Consider the following 21755-nt stretch of genomic DNA (forward strand, 5'->3'; position numbering starts at 1 on the left):
ACAGTTTGTGTTTTCTTCTGAACTTCCTTCTTTTCTCTTCATTTGAAAAGAATTCTTTTCCTCTTTTTTTGTATCACTGTTGCTAAATACCAAACCCCTTCTCATCTATCTTCTTCAAATAAGATCTGAAAGAAGGGGGAAAAAAAAAACTTTGTAAAAAAATAAACATAAGTCAAGCAAAATATCCATGTGTCCAAAATTTTGTGTTTCTGTACCTTTTCTGTCAAGAGACACTTCATCATTCTGGAATTATGCCCAAAAAATTATCAAACTGTGCATACCCTTTGATCCAGCAGTGTTTCTATTGGGCTTATACCCCAAAGAGATACTAAAAAAAGGGAAAGGGACCTGTATGTGCCAAAATGTTTGTAACAGCCCTGTTTGTAGTGGCTAGAAACTGGAAAATGAATGGATGCCCATCAATTTGGAGAATGGCTGGGTAAATTGTGGTATATGAATGTTATGGAATATTATTGCTCTGTAAGGAATGACCAGCAGGATGAATACAGAGAGGCTTGGAGAGACCTACATGGACTGATGCTAAGTGAGATGACCAGAACCAGGAGATCATTATACACTTCGACAACGATATTGTATGAGGATGTATTCTGATGGAAGTGGATTTCTCTGACAAAGAGACTTAACTGAGTTTCATTGGATAAATGATGGACAGAAACAGCTACACCCAAAGAAGGAATACTGGGAAATGAATGTGAACTATTTGATTTTTGATTTTCTTCCCGAGTTATTTTTACCTTCTGAATCCAATTCTCCCTGTGCAGCGGGAGAACTGTTCAGTTCTGCAAATAGGTATTGTATCTAGGATATACTGCAACATATTTAACATATATAGGACTGCTTGCCATCTTGGGGGGGGGGAGGAGGGAGGGAGGGGAAAAAAAACGAAACATAAGTGATTGCAAGGGATAATTCTGTGTAAAAATTATCCTGGCATGGATTCTGTCAATACAAAGTTATTATTAAATAAAATTAAATTTAAAAAAATAAATAAATAAATAAATCTTTAAAAAAAAAAAAAGAGATACTTCATCATTGATTTCTGGGGGTGTGGTTAATTAGAGTTCTTAACATCTTTGATCAGAGAATTCTTAATTCTTTCAGAGTTATTTTTCTTTAGGAGATGGTGTTGACCTTATATAAACTATTTCTGATTCTGCTTACCTCAATTTCACCTAACCAATATTCTGTGAAATTTCTTCTTTCCTCATTTCTTGTGGTAAATAATATTCTACAGGGCAGCTAGGATAGTGGCAGCTAGAGGATAGAGCACCAGCTCTGAAGTCAGGAGGACCTGAGTTCAAATGTGACCTCAAATATTTAACACGTCCTAGCTGTGTGACCCTGGGCAAGTCACTTAACCCCAAATGCCTCAGCAAAAAAATACAAATAAAAGAACCCATAAAAGAAGACCAACTTTAAAAAAAATAATAATATTCTACAGTTGCAAAAACTACAATTTGTTCATTCATTCCCCAATTGATGGACACCCTCTTCTTTAGATTCTGGAGCTTTTCTTTTCTTTCTGTTTTCCCCTTTTAGTATCTTTTTCAAGTTCATCAGATACCTACCTCTTCTTCCATTTGTATAGTCTTCCTTTAAGTACCCCAATCATGAGAAATATCAAATTCTCTCTTCTTCCTTTCTACAATAATCTTTTTATTCTCCCTTTTCTTCCCCATTTGAAACTCCTAGAATAAACCAGTCCATCCCCATATCCTATATTTTTCTTAAACTTCTTTGAAAGATACTAAGATTTTGAAGGGTTGTTTCTTCTCTTCACTGCTTCCACCCTCCCACTAGAATGTTAGCATCGCATTTTCATATTGCTCCTTCTGTTTAAATAAATTTACTTTTCTGGGTTTCTATGGACTCCTGTTTGCATTTCAGTTGTTTCTCAACTCATATTTTCATTAGAAATGCTTGAAAGTCCTCTTCCATTGAAATGCCCATTTTTTTTTCCTCTCTAGGATTATACTTAGTTTTGTATGGCAAGTTATTTTTAGTCGTAAACATCTCTCTTGCCTTTTGGAATATTTGTAATCCAAGCTCTCTTCTCATAGAAAGTAAAAGCTGCTAGGTCTTGTGTGATCCTAACTAGTTCCTGAGGACAAAAACTCCTTTCTTACTACTTATAGCAAAAAAAGTGGAAAAAATTAAAGACAGAAGTTTGGGATTTTAACTGACATTCCTGGTAAATTTCTTTATAAGATTTCTTTCAAGAAACCTTGTTTGACAAGAGATTTTTTTCCAAGAAGTTTCATTACTTTGTCCTCTGGATCTAAAATATTATTGGTATTCAGAATTGCTTTTTAATGATGATTTTCAGGAAGTTCAATGATTATTTTTAAAGATACTCTTATTTAGTGTCATTCTCAGACTATCATATTAGCAAACAACACTTAGGGTGCAAGAGAAACCTACAGTGAAGCCCTTTATTGGAATGCTTTATCCTTTCTTGCTTAAACAAACCTGGACTAATTTTGACAGGAATGGACACTTGTAGTTTGGTATTTTTGAAAGACAATTTTATTTAGAGATCATAGATTTATAGAATATCATAGATATTCATCAAAAGTTATGAAAATATTCCTTTTTTTGCTGTTTCAGTCAGTCATGATTTCAATCATTTCAATTTTTCTACATTGTTCAAAGTAGTATTTTAATAAATAAATATCTTTAAATAACTTCTCAGTTATTTGTTTATGCCACCCACAAAGTTTTATTCCCCAGTTAAGTGGAAATCTTGTCTTTGAGGGTCTTTAATGAAAACTATTCTCTTTAGTTCAACAACAATCAATAAAAATTAATTAAACACTTTCTATGTGCCAGACACTGTACTAAGTTCTGGGGATACAAATTAGAAAAAAGAAAATCCTTGTCCTCTAGGAGCTTACAATCTAATTGGAGAAGACAGAACACAAAAGGAAATTGAAAAGGGAAGATGAAAAAAGACACACACCTGAGGCAAAGGTAGAAAAATCAGAGAAGTCCTAAGGTTAAGCAACCAGCTGAGAGAAGTAAGAAAATGAGCTGAGCTCTCTCTCATGGCCCCACTCTCCAAACAGAAAGTAGGAGATGGTAATGAGGTAGGGTACTAAGATTGATGCAATCTTATAGGATGATGAGGTTATCTCAAGAGTGAGCTTCTTGGGAGTGTAGAAATAAATGAGAGAAGTCCCATAGTGACCCAGCCAGATAAGAAATAACTCTGCCATCATCTCTGGAAGGTCTGGCATTCATGGTTGCATCTACTTCTTCCACTATAGCATGGGTAACAAAACAAAATATTTGGTGTCTGCATTTTTTGTTGCCATACAGCAAGAATGCTCCATTGCTAAATCTTCATCTGTCATCTTAAAGTTCAAGCCTTCAGTGAAAAGTTTTCACAGTTGTTTCTTGAAGAACTTTTAATTTTGACACAAGATATTTCAGTAATCCTTTAGTCAAGAGCAAAAAGCTAGTCCAATGATTTTCAATTTTTTTCTGCTTAAGCTGTTTTCTAGATCAGTTGTTTTTATTTTAATATTTTATATCTTCTTATAGTTTTCAATCTTTTGATTTTGTTCTAATATTTCTCACTCTTTCATGAAGTTAGTGACTTTTAATTTTTAATTAGAAATTAAATTCTAATTAGAATACTAATTTTCAAGGGAGTCTGTTATATGAATAAAGTTTGCCACTTTCTATCTAAACTATTCTCCTTTCAGTTCTTCTTCCAGAATTCTTATTTAATTTTTTATCTCTAGCTTCATTTTTTCTAGGTTTTCACATAATCTTTATAAAAGATTCATTGTTTTCTATTTAAGTCTCTGCTTGCATTTGTTATGGTGTTATTCTCTTAGTTAGATTTTTAGGTATCTTTTAAAAATAATTTTAATAATAGAGGTAGCTGGTAGTACTAGATCTGAAATCCGGAAGACCTTAAATTAAATCTGCCTTAGACACTTACTAGTTGGGCAAGTCATTTAAACCTGTTTGCCTCAGTTTCCTCAGCTGTAAAATGGGAATAATATTACCACCTACCTTCCAAACATATGTGAAGATCAGTGATATAATGTTTGTAAAGCACTTAGCACAGTTCCTGGTACAGAGTAGTCATCATATAAATGTTTATTTCCTTTCTTCATCGATTTATTCTCCCTTCTCCCTCTTCTTCTGCCTTTCTTTAAGTCCCAACTAAACTACTTAATTTTTCAGGAAGGCTCTCCCAACTTCTCTTAATTCTAGTGCCTTCCCTTGATGAATTATTTTTTGTTTATCCTGTAAACAGTTTGGTTATATTTGTTTGTATGTTATCTCCTCTTATTAGATTTTTGAGTTCTTTGAGGGCAAGGGCTGACTTTTGCTCCTTTTTGTATCCTCAGCACTTAGCACAATCCTTTTTACACAGTAAGTGCTTAATAAACGTTTGATTTTTTGAATTCTTCATAGTGGTGGGTGTTTTTTTAGTTTACTCTTTTCTCCAGCTTTAGTTACTGAACTGTGTGCTATATCTAGGCTCACTTCCTCTTACTGTTCTTTTGGATGGGGTAATCCTGACTTCCCATTCTGACCTCCACCTCTTAGGGTCAGATCCTCTTGCATTTTTGAGGTTCAGATTGCTGGATTTTCAAGGAGTTTTTCAGATAACTCAGAACAGAAGGCTAGGGAATTTGAATTTCTCAGGTATCCTAGACCACATATTCTTGCATCCATACTGACCACTACCATCCCCGATGACTTTCAAGATCCAAACTAAATTTCTGACCACCCTGACACTTTTCTCAGGGGAGCTCTCTGTTCTTTCTGTCTCTAAATACAGAGCTCTGCAGATCAAATTTACCTTTGGTCTCTTTCTGGTCACTTTGGGAGGGGACTGCCTTGTATTCTGCTAGTGCTTCAGTTTTTGGTGACTTCTGTTCTCTTGCTTATTGGTTTCTGGCTGACTTCTTATGTGGTTCTGGGGTGGACAAAGCATTACTACAATTTTTCATTGGATTTCTTGATCATTAGTCAGTCTGGTGCAATTTATAGGTTTTTACTGGAACAAAAACCATGAGGGCTCTGTTGTATTTACTTGTTTATGCTGTTTCTTTTGGGCCATAGAATGGAAGTTTCTTGAGGGGAAGGAATTTTCATTTTTGTCTTTATAACTCTTAACCTACATAGCATAGCACATATAATGCCTGTAATAAGTTGGCACCTAAAAATAGGCTTATCAAATGAATGAATTCTCTAATAGTTGAGTGGATATGGATAGTTCCAAAAGAAGAATTTGAAAAGATTATGATCATGTGATCATAATCACATGAAAAATACCCCAAAGCATTAATAATAAAGGAAATGCAAATTTCCTGCTCTGAATTCCTGCTCTCATACCCCTCAAATTGGCAGAGGTAATATTTATTTTGCTCCTTTTGTCCCAAATTGCGATTTCATCTCTAATGGGAACTCTTCAAGACTTGCCAGTGGTCACATTGGGCAAAGATGAAAAAACACATACAAAAAAGGAAAAAAGTGGAGAAGCATGGGGAAACTGGCACAATTATATACTGTTGGTAGGTTGTAAACTGGTTCAACCATTCTAGAAAGCAATTTGGAATTGCTGGGAAAATTGGAAATTAGTATGGCAGAAACTAGGCATTGACCCACACTTAACACTGTACACCAAGATAAGGTCAAAATGGGTTCATGACCTAGACATAAAGAATGAGATTATAAATAAATTGGAAGAGCATAGGATAGTTTACCTCTCAGACCTGTGGAAGAGGGAGGAATTTATGATCAAAGAAGAACTAGAGATCACTATTGATCACAAAATAGAAAATTTTGATTATATCAAATTGAAAAGTTTTTGTACAAACAAAACAAATGCAGACAAGATTAGAAAGGAAACAATAAACTGGGAAAACATTTTTACAGTCAAAGGTTCTGATAAAGGCCTCATTTCCAAAATATATAGAGAATTGACTCTAATTTATAAGAAATCAAACCATTCTCCAATTGATAAATGGTCAAAGGATATGAACAGACAATTCTCAGACAAAGAAATTGAAACTATTTCTAACCATATGAAAAGATGCTCCAAATCATTATTAATCAGAGAAATGCAAATTAAGACAACTCTGAGATACCACTATACACCTGTCAGATTGGCTAGAGTGACAGGGAAAGATAATGTGGAATGTTGGAGGGGATGTGGAAAAACTGGGATATTGATACATTGTTGGTGGAATTGTGAACACATCCAGCCATTCTGGAGAGCAATTTGGAACTATGCTCAAAAAGTTATCAAACTGTGCATACCCTTTGATCCAGCAGTGTTTCTACTGGGCTTATACCCCAAAGAGATATTAAAGAAAGGAAAGGGACCTGTATGTGCCAAAATGTTTGATGCCTACAAAATATTTATAGTGGCTAGAAGATGGAAAATGAATGGATGCCCATCAATTGGAGAATGGCTGGGTAAATTGTGGTATATGAATGTTATGGAATATTATTGTTCTGTAAGGAATGACCAGCAGGATGAATACAGAGAGGACTGAGATTTACATGAACTGATGCTAAGTGAAATGAGCAGAACCAGGAGATCATTATCTACCTCAACAACGATACTGTTTGAGGATGTATTCTGATGGAAGTGGATCTCTTTGATAAAGAGAGCTAATTCAGTTTCAATTGATCAAGGATGGACAGAAGCAGCTACACCCAAAGAAAGAACACTGGGAAACGAATGTGAACTATCTGCATTTTTGTTTTTCTTCCCGGGTTATTTATACCTTCTGAATCCAATTCTCTCTATGCAACAAGAAAACTGTTCGGTTCTGCACACATATATTGTATCTAGGATATACTGTAACCTATTCAACATGTAAAGGACTGCTTGCCATCTGGAGGAGGGGAAAAATCGGAACAGAAGTGAGTGCAAGGGATAATGCTGTAAAAAAATTACCCTGGCATGGGTTCTGTCAATAAAAATTATTAAAAAAAAAAAAAAAGAAAAGTAAATAGGAAAAATATATTATTTAAATTGTTTACATACCTATAATTAAATATACATGCCTAATATTAAATAAATAAATATACATACCTATAAAAAATAAAAATAAAAAAAGAAAGCAATTTGGAATTAGTGGAGAAAAGTCTCCAAATTATTCATACCCTTTGACTCGGAGTTCCCACTACTGGGTATATGGTCTGAGGAATTCAAAGTCAAAAAAGAAAGATCCATTATATACCAAAAACATTAGAGGGCACTTTCTTTTGGCAGCCAAAAAAAAAAAAAAAGAAAAGGAACAATGTAGTTGTCCATCAATTGGAGAACAGCCAGATGAATTATGATTATTGTGCTGTAAGAAATGAAAAAATGAGTAATTTAGAGAAGGTAAAACCCATATGTGCTGATTCAGAATGAAATAAAGTAGAACTAGGAGAACAATAAATACAAAGATTACAATAAAGTAAATGAAACAACACTGAAAGACAGCAGAATTCTGATTGATTATAATGATCAATCACACCCTAAGAACAGAGAATGAAATATGTTTCTCTTTTCCTTCATCTCAGTGAAAAAGTGAGAGATTGCATGTGGAAAACATAAGTTTTTATCCTGTTAAATTATGTTGCTTTTGCTAAACTTTTAAAAAAATGTTACAAGGGATAGTTCATTCATTGATAGGAGTTGTTTCAGGAAAGGACTTTGACATAAAAATAAAAGGTATTAATATAACTTTTTTGTAAAAATGAATGATCAAAGAGTAAGTCAAAGTGGTGAATATAGATGACTTTTTATCTGAATTTAGTAATGAAGGATATTGGTTGGTAACTTGATGCAAAATCAAGTGAAGGTTTTGGAAAATAGAAACCAGGCACAGGTAGTGGTACATGTCTATTATCCCTGCTATCAGAGAAATCTCAGGTTTATGGATCACTTCAACTTCAGAATTCTTACCTGCAGTAGCCTAAGTTGATTGATTTTGTTATTTTGTTATTTTTGTCAGAAAAAATTAATAGGAGAGATATTAATCTATTAAATTAATAGAAGGAATACACTGAGGGTCAGGGAAAGGGAAAGAAAGATTAGGGGAAATTATTTCACATAATAAGGGTAGACAAGTAGACATCTAAACAAAAAAGAAAGGGGTGGAAATGGCTGACCTTTGAACTTCAATTTTCTCTGTGCTGGTCAAAAGGAAGAACATACATACATACAAAGTTTGGTGCAGAAATACATTTCCCCCAGAAAGGAAATAGGAAAGAAAGGGAAGAAGTAGGGAATGGGGATTTTAGAAAAGGTAGATTAAGGGAGGGATTATCTGTAATCAAAACAAACTGCAAGAATACATATATATATTTATTTGTAGCTTTTTCTATTTTTATTTTTCCAAATACATGTAAAGATAATTTGCTACGTTCATTTTTGTAAAACTCTGTTTCAAATTTTTCTTCCTCCCTCCCTCCCTCATCTCCCTCTCCCCAAAACAGCAAGCAATCTGATAGAAGTTAAATATGTACAAACTTATTTCCATATTTATCATATTATGCAAGAAAAATCAAATCAAAAGGATAGGAACTGCAAGAAAGAAAAGAAAAATCCAAGCAAACAATAATAACAAAGAGGTAAAAATACTATTCACATTCAGTCTCCATAGTTTTCTCTCTGGATGTGGATGGAATTTCTATTGGAATTAAGAGCCAAGTCCATCATAGTTGATCATCACATAATCTTGTTGTTACTGTGTACACTGTTCTCCTGGTTTTTCACTCAGCATCAATTCATGGAATTCTTCCCATGTTTTTCTGAAATCAGCCTGCTAGCCATTTGTTATGGAATAACATTCCATTACCTTTAGATACCATAATGTATTTAGCCATTCCCCACTGACAGGCATCCACCCAGTTTCCAATTCCTTGTCATTACAAAAAGAGCAGCTACAAACATTTTTTCACATGTGGTTCCTTTTCTTTTTTATTTCTTTGGAATACAGATCCAGTAGACACATTACTGGATCAAAGAATATGAAGTTGGATATAATTGAGTAAATTTGGGTCAATTCCTAACTCCAGCAATGTATTAGTGTCCAAGTTTTTCCATATCCCCTCCAACATTCATCATTATCTTTTCCCCATCATTTCGATTATCAGTTGGGGATTGGTTTGGAACAATTTTTTTGGTTGTTATTGGGTTGTTTCAGTCACGTCCAACTCTTTGTGAGTCCTTTTGGGATTTTTTCGGCAAAGATACTGGAATAGTTTGCCATTTCCTTCTCCACTTATTTTAGAGTGGAGGAAACTGAGGCAAAGATTGTTAAATAAGTTTTCCAGGGTCACACAACTGGTGTCTGAGGCAAGATTTGAATTCATGAAGATGAGTCGTCCTGATTCTTAGCCCAGTATTCTTTCCACTCCACCATCTCTAGAGATTTGTGACATATATGTATGTACAATGGCTTTTGTTTTTCTTGTTTTCTTAGTTGTGAGTAGAGTGAATGGGTGGATGGGCGGGTAAGAAGACAGATTTTGGTTGATTAATTTTTTTTATCTATTTATTTTAACCTTTTTTTATTTATTTTTTTTAATTTATTTTTTTTTATTTATCTTTAACCTTTTGGCCAATTCTGATTTTTAAGGATTTTTTTCCCCAGTATTTTTGTTCCTCTTTCCTGAGCTGTTAATTCCCTATTACTAATTTTCTTGCAGAGCTCTCAATTTTTTCCCTGATTTATCCTTTACCACTCTTATTTGGCTTTTAGAATCTTTTTTTTTTTTCTTTCAGCTTTCAGTTTTAGTCTCCTGTTCTGTTTTATTCCATTGCAGGCTTATGTGTGCGACTAAAGGTTAGAACTGAGTACCTCATCTACTCATGAGCTCAGTCACACACCAATGTTTTTGGAATTTATTTCTTATTCCTTTACAGGAGCAGGGCCCCTGCTTCCTCGTGATTGTGACCACTCCTCTCTGCCCTGGAACTGTGTGTGATCTTGAGGTCCTTAATAGGCAACATAATTGCCAGATGTTACCTGTTACTGCACCCGTGCTTGAACAAGGTCCCCATAGGATCTCTTTCTGTTCTGGTGTTCAGTCTCCTAACTGTGGATTATTGTCCTGTGGCTACTGCTGCCACAGCCTGGAGCTGCTTTCATTTTGATGGGTATCTTATCGATCCCCACCCCAAAGTCCAAGGACCTCTCTATCTTCATAATATGTCAAGACTGGTATTTATTGTCTTACCTATATGTTCACAATTCAATTAATTAAAATAGAATTTGTTATCTTGATATGTCTTGCATTTGATATATGCATATTATTCGTATGATATATGCATTTGATATCGTATTTAATTGGTTATTTTTAACTGATACAACTCTGTTTTGAACCTCTTTAACTTAGTTGGATAAGTAACTCACAGAGCTCATTCATTTGTAAGCATCATGGACAAATAAGGAGCTGGGCCCAGAACAAATAGGGGGAGAAGAGCAAATTTCATTGCCTTTGGGAAATTATGCAATTATTTTAATGACCTCAATCTTTTCCCCGGAAAAAAAAAAGTCCTATCTTTTTAAAAAATGTTTTATTAATTAAAAAAAAATAATTATCACTTTGCTCCTTTCCCCAACAAAATCCTCCCTCAGAATAAATGCAGTCAAACAAAACAGCAATGCAAGAAGCCCAAAGGGCAGGAAGCCTTTTCTTAAGATTAGTATTCTTTTGGTGATGTTCTGTGGCTGTCAGTTATGAAATACCACATTCTTGAAAGAATTAATTTGTGGGTTACCCAAAGCTCAATGGAGAGGAATCTGATGGGTAAGATTAGACTGAAATCTATTGCAAGACAAGAATTATGTTGGAGAAACAACCCAAAGAATATTATCAAAGTAATGAGGAGGAAAGCCTTTCATAGACTAAAAAAGGATACTTGATCATCACAGGGGTCCATCTAAGATTCATGGGGCCTTCCTTTGAATTCTATGAAATTTCAGAAGATTTTGAGAAAGGCCCCTGCTATAGTAAGTGAAGCTCTGTGAAAGATTTTTGGAGTCATGGACAAATCACAGGATAAAAAAGCATAGATAGATTACAATCATTGGAAGGAGTGCTCATATGAATGAGATTACAAAAATACTTTTACTTGACGTATAATTATTGTATAAAGTATTTTACATAGATTATCTCATTTGAGATACTAGTTAATCTATGAAGTAGGGGCTGCATATATTTTTTCTATATTTTATGAATGAAGAAATTGGGGTTGAGTTCAAGAATGTATTTGGGAGTCAGATTCAGCAGTGGAGAACTAATAGTAAAAATTTTAGTGAGGGCATTTATGCTTCCCAAATAGGTTAAAAAAAAAAAATACCACTTTAGAAAGTGATGGAGGAAATGTTAATGCAGATTAAATTCAAAGGTGTATGATATGCATTTCCCTCTCTCCTCTCCTCCTACTCAGCCAATAATTAAATATTTACTACATACCATTTACCCATAGAGAGAATCCAGGCCTTCCTGATTTTCAATCCACTGTTGCTTTCTAGATCCACGAAAACGTTAAAATAATTCAATTATTTAATATGGTATGTTGTGTTTGGATGTTTTATTTTATTTTTTGTCTACACAGGCAGATGATTTAATTCACATGTGTAATTCACAAACAAGAAATGGTATAAAAGATGAGGAAATTGTATGATCTGCCACCCTAGGTCATGCAGGCTCTCAATCCCCACATGCCTGGACTCTCACAATGGCCTGCTGGTAGGTTCTCTTGGCTTAAGTCCACTCAGCAGCCAAACCAGTTCCTAAGGTGCTCAGTAAACTCCAGTGGCTCCCTATTTTCTCCAGGAACAAAAATTAAATCTCATCTGACCTTTAGAAGTCCTTCATACCCTGCAGCTTTCCACTACATTCCCCTACGAAGCCTCTCAGCATCCTGCTACATTTGTAGCACTCTCCACGCGGGTGCCCCGACAAAGCAAGCGCTTAATTGGTGTTTACTGATTTGATTTGAAAAAGAGGCGAAATGAGGCGGAGTGGGGGTGGGTGAGGGAGATTGGAGCTCCTAAAATGGTACCTCAGTGTGGCCCCACGTTTAAAGCGGTCTGTCAACGCTCACTTCTTAGCTGTGCTTTTTAAAATTGTGTATCAGGCTCGGTGATCAGAGATACAAGGAAGGGCAAATAAGCTGGAATTACTTTTTCCTAACGCCATTATAAAGACAGACGGATACAAGGAAGGCTCAAGGATTTTACCAAGGTCAGCCTGACTAATGTCTCATTCTATTATCTTATTTCAAAGGCCCAGATACCCTCGGAAGGGCCCAAGGGCAAATTCAAACCACGTGTTTCCCAGAGTTCTTCCTCTTTAAGGGTAGACCCGCCCATTCCTTACTCCAACTGACATTCATCTGAACCAATTGTCTTCTAATTCTTCTAGAGTCAAACCCAATCTCAGGCAATGGCCAGTGAAAATTAAGTGCCTGAGAGTGACAACGGTTCTGACCAACGGGGAAAAGGACTGATAGAAATTGCCCTATGGAAGCTCGGCCTAGAGTAAAGAGCAAGGAACTAATCCAATGCTAGCGCCGCAGCCTGCTGGAGTTCCGCCCCTGCTGATGTAGAGACTGCAGCTGGTGAAGGTTGCAGCTCTCAGTCTCTTCCCAGACTCCGCCATGTTGGGGCTGTTGGGCCGCGCTGCCGCTGCATCGGCCTCGGGCGCCCTTCGGGGCCTCGGCGCTTCGGCGCCGTTGCCCCAGGCTCAGACCTTGCTACGAGCGGCCCCGGCCGCGCTCCAGTCATGTAAGTAAAAACATTTTCGGAGGTTGGGCCAGTTCTCGTCACCCCGTGACCTTGATGTTTTCTGGGCCCCGTGGCTCCTGAATCTGAGGGGAAGAAGGAAGGGATGTGAGGGAATAGCAGCGGGACTGGGGCCATTCACTGCTCCCCCACTCTATAGGGCTTTGGGCGAGGGAGAGAAGTAGAGAGGGCATTTGGCCCCACTCCTGGCTTTAATCCGGGGCCTAGGCCGCGGGCGCCACAGTGACCTTCCCAATGCACGCTGGCAGCGTGGCCCCCCCGGAAAGCGGGCTTTCCGGGTTGGGAGTGGGGGCAGCGTCAGAGATTCCGGGCCCGGATGCACCGCGCTGGCTTGAGAACCCACGACTCCCCCTCACCAAGCTGGAATCTTGTCCCCTTCAGGCCTAGGAGGCTCTACCTCGCCCCACCGGCCCCTGCTTGTTTGGGGCCGGGACCAGGACCCTCGCTGACCTCTAAATGTCCTTTCCATCCCTTCCCCAGCCCGGGACTATGCGGCCATGACATCCCCCGCCTCCAAGAGCGGGGCTGCCAGCGGGCGTATCGTGGCTGTCATCGGGGCCGTGGTGGATGTGCAGTTCGACGAGGGCCTTCCTCCCATCCTCAATGCCCTCGAAGTGCAGGACAGGGACACCAGGCTGGTTCTGGAGGTGGCCCAGCATCTGGGTGAGTTGCAAGGTCACTTGGGGCATGATGACATTGACGTGGTCTAGATGCAGTCTCTCTTCTGGGATGATTTTTAACCTGATGACTTTCGTTCTTCTGAGTTTGCTGAAGCCACGATTAGAATCTGAGCAAGAGAGTTCTGCCTGGCCTGGTGTTCATTTATTTAGTTTTTTGTGTGTGCTCTTAGCAAAATGTTCTGTGGGCATTTCAGGAGAATTGACTATTTTCTGTCCTCACTAACAGGTGAGAGCACAGTCCGGACCATTGCTATGGATGGTACTGAAGGATTAGTGAGAGGTCAGAAGGTCCTGGATTCTGGTGCCCCAATCAAAATCCCTGTGGGACCTGAGACACTGGGAAGAATTATGAATGTGATTGGAGAGCCTATTGATGAAAGGGGTCCAATCAAAACCAAACAGTGAGTGCCAAACATGCTCCAGTTTTTCCACCAAGACTTATCTGTCCACACAAAAGATATATTTTACACAAATTGCATTTTCATGCAAGCTAATATGTGAGGGTAATGATGTCCTGTATGATAATTAGCAATTGCTCCATGAAGAATGTTGTTTTAAAATGTATATATCAATGTTAAACTGTGTAATTGGTTATTAACATAATTGCCAATTGATCGATAACATTGAGAATTAAGTTGTGGAAACCTCAAGAACGTGCACCTGAGATGTAATTTTTTTCTCTCTAGTTAGGGGCAAAATTATCATGAGATTGTGTTACTTATCCCTAAATTCTCAGAATTTTTGTCTTTCCTTCAGGAATTTTCTTCCTTGAAGGAATACTACTTTGTACTATAGAATATTCCTTAGTTGGAGAGTTCACTATAAAGAACAATTCAAACTAATTTCCCCTGTGTCTTTGTACAGGTTTGCTGCTATTCATGCTGAGGCTCCTGAGTTCATAGAAATGAGTGTGGAGCAAGAAATCCTGGTCACTGGCATCAAGGTCGTGGATCTTTTAGCCCCCTACGCCAAGGGTGGCAAAATTGGTATGTTATATACATAAGGGAAATATTTCAGTAGTTTTTATCTGACTTTTTGGCATGGACAGTGTAGTAGGGGAGAGTTGGGAGATCCAGGTTCACATATGCATATGTGATCTTTGTAAGTCACTTTAATTATCTGAACTTTGGATGTTTAAAAAAAATGAAAGGAGTTTAAAGTCATCTTGTGATTTTTTTTTTTTTTTAAGTCTGATAACCAGTTACATTGATGACAATTAAAGGACAATCATTTTCTTAGCCTTAACTTTTAGGCTCAATATTTAAGCTGTGTTTAATATTATAAAAGATGGGGAGAGCTTTAGGTCATATTCTATTTTGGTGAAATTTCTTGAGGCAAGTTCTTTTTAATCATCCTTCATTGATGAGTAGCTTTCTGACTTTCGTTCTTCTGATTTAGCTGAAGCCAGATGCCACTTCTGAGAAGGAAAATAGGAATAATTCCTTATTTATTTATTTTTGCTGAGGCAATTGGGATTAAGTGACTTGCTCAGGTCATAGAGCTAAGAAGTTTTTTAGTGTCTGAGGTCAAATTTGAATTCGGGTCCTCCTGACTTCAGGCCTGGTACTCTATCCACTGTGCCATCTACTGCCCCTCATCCTTTTTAAATTTAAGGTTGTGCGTGACAAATATGGAAAAAAATTGCACATAATGAGGAGAAAAATTAGGAACACAAAAAGTTTTACAAAAATAAATGTTGAAAACTATCTTCACTTGTTTTGGAAAAAATGAAGTAATAATATTTAAAAATAAATGCAAGGTTGTAATTCTTGTAGTTACCCATAAAGGAAGCTAGGTGGTGAGAGTACCTGCCTTGGAGTCAGAAGGCCCTGGATTCAAGTCAGGCCTCATACTTGCTTTGTTCTAGGTATGTGACGGTGGGCAAACTACTTAACTCAAATGGCCTTCCGGGAAAGAAATTATAAAAAATTGGTGTTTTTCTTCTTTCCACAGGTCTGTTTGGTGGTGCTGGTGTGGGAAAGACTGTATTGATTATGGAGCTAATCAACAATGTTGCCAAGGCTCATGGTGGTTATTCTGTGTTTGCTGGTGTTGGTGAAAGAACCCGAGAAGGCAATGATTTGTACCATGAGATGATTGAGTCTGGTGTCATCAATCTGAAGGATACCACTTCCAAGGTGATCCAAATCTACAACCCAAGCTAAGAAGCCATTATGGACTTCTGTTTTACTTGGAACTATCTCACTTTTAGAGTCTCATGTTTAGTCTTTACCAAAATTATTAGTACTTCCTTGTGTTGTGCCCATTCTTTTCCATTTTACAGATCTTTCTTTTTCAATTTGGAAGCTTCAGATGACTCATTTTACCCATTTTCAAAAGTTCTTTGAGTGAGGGATTTGATTTAGGTCACGTAAAAATCCACTTTACCAGTCAATATCTTTAGTAGATAGGAGATATGGTAGTACCTTATAATTAATACTCAGGAGTTTTGACTTGGTTTTAGGCAGGAGGATCTGTTTTATCATAAGTTGGCATCTAGAAAGTATTGGGTTTTTCCCCCTGCTTTTTCTGAGTTTTTATGTCCACTACAGGTAGCATTGGTGTATGGTCAAATGAATGAACCACCTGGTGCTCGGGCTCGAGTAGCCTTGACCGGCCTTACTGTGGCTGAGTACTTCAGAGACCAAGAGGGTCAAGATGTACTGCTTTTCATTGATAATATCTTCCGATTCACTCAGGCTGGCTCAGAGGTAAGATGAGAGATTGGGGTTGGGAAAGGGGACACTAAGTGAAACTATAGATAATTAAAAATCTTTGGTTCTTTCCCTTCTGTCTTTCCAGGTGTCTGCTTTACTAGGTAGAATCCCCTCTGCTGTTGGGTACCAGCCTACGTTGGCCACTGATATGGGTACCATGCAGGAAAGAATTACCACAACTAAGAAGGGTTCTATCACCTCTGTGCAAGTAAGAGAATTTTAAAGTGTATTACATGATGTTTTAACTCCCACCCCTCTATGAGAACATTAGAAATGAAAAGAAGTATTTTTGAAAAGTTAACATAAACATCTAATTACATTTTGGAGTGCTTTGAGCCTGGAAGAAACCTTAAAGTATCTAATCCATCCTTAACCTCATAGATGAGAAAATAGGCCAAGACTTAACACCAGAACCTGTAGTACCAAATCCAGTGCTCCTCCATGACACTATGCTTCCTCCACAAACTTTTGGACATCTGCAAATCTGGCTCCATACCTAGGATGTTATAATCTAAAGCACAACAGGAAAAGTACATACAGTACCTGGCCAGGCCACAAATTCTGTGGTGCATAAAAGTGAGTAGAGAAGCAAAGGGAATAGCCTCTAGGGTAGCCATTACTTCACTATCAGATAAGTAATAGGTAAGGCGCCACTAGATGGGCCTTCTGAAGACCTGGGTTCCAGCTCTGCCACAATCAGGTGTATGCTTTTTAAGCAAATTTTCTTTGAAGTATTATCTAGAAAATAAAGGAGGTAACTAGATCTCTATCTATAGTGAATTAATATTAGAAGAACCTGAAATTTTCTTGGGTTTGAAAAATGTATCTTGCTTTTTAACGTTTGCTCCAAATTAGGCTATCTATGTGCCTGCTGATGACTTGACTGACCCAGCTCCTGCCACCACCTTTGCTCACTTGGATGCTACCACTGTGCTGTCTCGGGCCATTGCTGAGCTGGGCATTTACCCTGCAGTGGATCCTCTGGACTCCACCTCACGAATCATGGATCCCAACATTGTTGGCAATGAGCACTATGATGTTGCTCGAGGTGTGCAAAAGATTCTGCAGGTGAGGATCCCTCAAAGGGAGGAAAGGGCAAAAACTAGTAGTAGAAATGGGATTGCGTATATACGTTCTAGTGTTCTTGAAGGTCCTTTCTAAACAAAAGGAATTTGTTTGGGCCCTTTTGCTGGACCAATCTTAATTTGACATTTCTCTCCTAGGATTATAAATCCCTTCAGGACATTATTGCTATCCTTGGTATGGATGAGTTATCTGAAGAAGACAAGTTGACAGTATCTCGGGCCCGAAAAATCCAGCGATTCTTGTCACAGCCATTCCAGGTTGCTGAGGTATTCACAGGACATATGGGGAAGTTGGTGCCCCTGAAAGAAACCATTAAGGGATTCCAACAGATATTGGCAGGTAAAAAAAATTATGGAACTGAATATTCTTTTGTATACTGAAGCAGCTTACAAGTATGTCTGGCTTTTCCTATAAGAGGTATAAACAATTTTTTCCATTTAACCGTGATTTGTGAGGTGTTCTTTTGACTTCTAATGACTGCTAGTACTTTGATTTAATTTGGACTTTTTTGGTAATATCTTTCACACCCTCTTCATTCTTGATGTCTCTAGTCTCCATGAGAGCTAGGATAACAAATCATCCTGATCTTCCTGTCTTCTTCCAGTGCCTCTCCTTTTTTGTTACATTTCTTTACAGGCAGCTTTCCCATTCTTCTGCCCCCTAAAACTCCTCAGAATTTCAAAAGTTCAGAACTGATCAGCTTTTGCCCATCAGCTTTTCATATCTTAATGTTGGGGGCCCTCACTGACAGTCAAACCTATCCTTTGGAGCTTTATTCTACATTATTTACAGTGTTCCCTTATCTTGTCCCGTTTCTTACCACCATGTACACACAAAAGTTGAGGAAGTACTTTTATTACCTGAATGTGTTTCATTTTTCTCCCTCCCCCCTCCCTTCCTCTTTGATTACATCTGTCATTTTTCATCTCCATGTACCTAGCATAATTGCTTCTACTTAGTGGATGCTCTCATAAAGGTTTCAATTGTCTAAGATGAGAATCTTTTTCTTCTCTCACTTGGTTTTTTTTTCCATATACAGGTCAGTATGACCATCTTCCAGAGCAGGCCTTCTATATGGTAGGACCCATTGAAGAGGCTGTGACAAAAGCTGAAAAACTGGCTGAAGAGCACTCATGAGGAGCCAACTTCATCTGCCACAAATCCTTCAATTTCAATTGTTTGAGCAAACTACACAAAGAACTTTCATTGGAAAAGCTGTGTATTGTCTGAAGACTTATTTGAACTTTTGAATAAAATGTACATCTCAACAGCCCATTTTATGTGTCTGGGGAAAATCTAAAAGGGTAGAATGGATATTAGAATTGTATGAGATGAGTTGATTATCACACTTTTCTGATTTCCATATCCTTACTCTTAAGGCAAGGTATCAAAACAAGGTTTTCAGTGCACAGTGTCCATAAACAAAAGCATTAAAGTACTAAGATGGGTCACTGATTGCTTGGCTCAGATTCTTTCTTAGTTTGGGATGAAGGGTGGATCCTGTGAAATGTAGGATGTTTGGCCTCTTAATTTCTGCTGTGCTGAGGGGGATCCATGAACTTCTATCTTGGTACTAGACCCAATTGGTCCTGGAGGATCAAGTGAGGCTGATGAGTAAGTAAATGCAATTCACTGGCAAGTCCTGGCATCATTTCACAGATGTCACAGTTCTCTTCTACAATGACAGCTAAGACAAAGACACTCAGTGGTAGGGTGACTTCCAAGTGATAAAGGATGGTAGTGTGAGCCTGGAACTTCTGTTAACCATGATACCCTTTGATAAATAATGCTTTTAATAAGTCCTTCAAAAAACCCTGTGTTTTAACTAATCAAAATATTAGTCCTAACGCACCCTATAGCTTATTGCTAAGTAAAATACATTTCACTTTTTAGACCAGGTTTGAATCCTGTTTCACTTAGTTGTATGACTGGGTTTGACCTTGCTCAGCCTGTTTCATTACCTTTAAATGAGAATAATGGAGGTGTACTTGCTAAGAATGCGAGGTTTACATGGGAACACAAAATGGCTCGACACACAAAGCACTGTAAATGATCTGTATCTTATAAGGGATTTCTTTTCAATTGTGGACCCTGCGTAAATGTTGGAAAAGAACTTAAGGGCTGGGGCCATAGGTTGGCCTTGGGACTGTTAAACCTATACCCCTCTATAGTTGGAATACTGCATAGATGCCTTTTGTTCCCCCGGTGGTGGTTTTTTTGATGTGCCCACAGGTTCGGGGAAAGGTGAACTGTAAGTGCACCAATGATGTCACATGTATAAGCCTCATCCTCTCCCTGAGGACCGATATAACTACTTTGTAATGAAAACCAAAGGAGAGGCTCACAGCTGCTCAGGCTGCAGTCTGTCAGTTCCACAGTTCACCATTTTGAAATCCTGAAAGAGCCATTTGCTGGGCTCAGACTAATGATTGTTTACAAACCAGATGGGGCTTTTGTCCCGAGGAGGAGCCTGGTGGTTGCAGACTCCGCCCCCTGAGGCGGATGGTTAGGAAAGGGAGGAAGTGAGGAAGAAAGGGCTGGGCTGACGTTAACTCCTTTGGAGTCCTTTGGGCCAAGGATGGGATGGAATGGAAAGGGACGCCAAGGAGACGAAACGGGTGCAGTGGGGATCCTGCTACGCTCCATTGACACACTCCCAGTCTAAGGATCTGGTGCATTTGTATTTAGAACTGAAGGTGGTGCCCCAAAACTGCGAGCCTGTCTGCTCCCAGAAAATGTGAATTTGGGGAGTTAGTGGGAGGATCTTATTTTCCTTCGATTCCTAAAGTGACTTCTCCAGAGGGGGCAATTTTCTTAGGTCTCCAGGTTTTGTTATTCCAAGTTAACAGAATGTTGGGCTGATCCCTTAAAATTCTGCAAGCATGCCCCTGCCCACCCCCACCCTCTTTTTCTGGCTTCTAAGTTACTCTCTTTTCCATAACAAACTTTCCCATCCACTACGTCACAAGTTTCACCACAAATCTGCTTACGCTAGCCTCCGTTCCACCCAGAACAAACCCCTCCCTCAACATGTCATTGAGAGACATCGCCCTCAATAAGTTCCTTCCGAAAAACGTTCTCTGCTACTGACTTTGAATCTCACTTGTTAGCTCCAAGTCTGAGCATTCCCCCGGCGTGTATAGGGAGGAGGGGAGGGGACTGCGAGGAAACCCAGTCGTGGGAGCTCAGAGTCCCAATCTTGACACCCACCTGATGTGGAAGAGCTTACGGAATAAGCCCCGGGGCAGGATTTCAGGATGCCTGAAGGGATAGGACCAGGGCTTTTAACTGACTAGGCTGACTCAGCAGGGGTGGGGCCCAACCTTTGCTCGTTTTGGGAATTGTGGAAGGTGAAGAAATGGATCCCAGCATAGCTGGGCCAAAGCGATCAAACAGCCCGAGGTAGATCCTTCCTGAAGCATGCTCGTTACTGAAAGGACCAGAAAGTGCTGCTTCTGGACTGTTTTCTTTAAACATACCTATCTGAGTTGAATGCATTCAGGATCTTAAAATGGTTCATCTTTGCTTTCTTGGCTAGCCTGTTCTCTAAAGAGGACCTTACTTTTGGTTAAATTTCTGCAAGGGTCCTTTACATTTCGGCAGCTTACGTCCCCCTGGAGGTAAGCTGCAAAAGGGTAGCCTGTGGTTAGGGGGAAACCAAGAGCTAGTAAGAAGTCCTTTCTCAAGGTCCCCCGGCTCTAACCCATTTGCCCTCTTCTTCCCCTGAGGGCTTTGAGGTCACTGGGTGAGAGGTAGGGTTGTGGCTGGGAGTACTGAGAGAACTTTGACCTTTCGGGTTTCCTGATTCCAGCTTGTTTTAGCCGCGGTTTTGTTAGCGGGGTTCGGAAAAGAGGGAAGGGGGAGAGTGGGTGTTCTTGCTCGTCCAGTGAACGCCCCAAGTTGTTAATGCCCCTCCTCCAAGCCCTCGCTTAGACTTTACCCTTTACCAAAGGTCTCACATTTTCCCAGGACTTTTGGGTTCTACTGGGTTCCACAAAACACTTCTTTTTCCCTTGTCCAGCCCGGGGGAGGAGGGGAGCAGAAAAGGGTAGGACGGATGCCCCTAGAGAGGATAAGAGGCCCTCAAGCGGCTCCAGGCTCGTTTCTTAGTTTCTCCTCTTCCCCGCCCAGGAATCCCTCTCCCTTTCCACTGTTGGCGTCCATCCCTGCCCCATCTTCATTCCCTGGCTCTTCCATCTTCCGAGTCCTCCCCCCACTGGGCACTTTACCCGACTGCCCCCTCCCCCCACCCGGCCCCCGCCACGAGGCTCCTGCCCCTTTAAGCGCCACCCCCCATCCCCTGTTCCCTCTCTCCTCGCTGCTACTGCCGCCGCCGCCGCCGGCCCGGGGCTCAGGGAGGAGGAGGCGCTGCTGCAGCCGCCACCGCCGCCGCCGCCGCCGCCACCACCGCCACCGCCGCCCGGCTTCGCTCAGCACCTGCGCCTACCCGGCCCCGTTCTAGGTGA

At 39.3% G+C, this 21755-nt stretch overlaps 2 protein-coding genes and 2 non-coding genes across 4 annotated transcripts in view; all 4 read left to right on the forward strand.

Annotated features, from left to right (window-relative positions):
- Nucleotides 1–12634: 12634 nt before the first annotated feature.
- On the forward strand, nt 12635–18744 carry ATP5F1B (ATP synthase F1 subunit beta). Its single transcript, XM_052001200.1, has 10 exons — nt 12635–12788; nt 13287–13469; nt 13713–13887; nt 14351–14472; nt 15440–15624; nt 16039–16197; nt 16289–16411; nt 17059–17271; nt 17427–17628; nt 18329–18744. The coding sequence occupies exons 1-10, from the start codon at nt 12662–12664 to the stop codon at nt 18424–18426; spliced, it is 1587 nt and encodes a 528-aa protein (XP_051857160.1). The 5' UTR covers nt 12635–12661; the 3' UTR covers nt 18427–18744.
- Nucleotides 13527–13603, forward strand: LOC127539508 (small nucleolar RNA SNORD59). Its single transcript, XR_007947943.1, has one exon. It is a non-coding gene; the product is annotated as a small nucleolar RNA SNORD59 (small nucleolar RNA).
- On the forward strand, nt 14840–14912 carry LOC127539507 (small nucleolar RNA SNORD59). Its single transcript, XR_007947942.1, has one exon. It is a non-coding gene; the product is annotated as a small nucleolar RNA SNORD59 (small nucleolar RNA).
- A 2897-nt stretch (nt 18745–21641) lies between the features above and the next one.
- Nucleotides 21642–21755, forward strand: part of BAZ2A (bromodomain adjacent to zinc finger domain 2A) — a 35209-nt gene continuing 35095 nt past the window's right edge. The window contains exon 1 of the mRNA XM_052001194.1: nt 21642–21751. The gene's annotated coding sequence lies outside the window, so the exon portion shown is untranslated. The remainder of the gene's footprint in view (nt 21752–21755) is intronic.

Source organism: Antechinus flavipes, chromosome 5 (assembly GCF_016432865.1).
Source record: "Antechinus flavipes isolate AdamAnt ecotype Samford, QLD, Australia chromosome 5, AdamAnt_v2, whole genome shotgun sequence".
In the NCBI taxonomy this organism is placed as follows: Eukaryota; Metazoa; Chordata; class Mammalia; order Dasyuromorphia; family Dasyuridae; genus Antechinus; species Antechinus flavipes.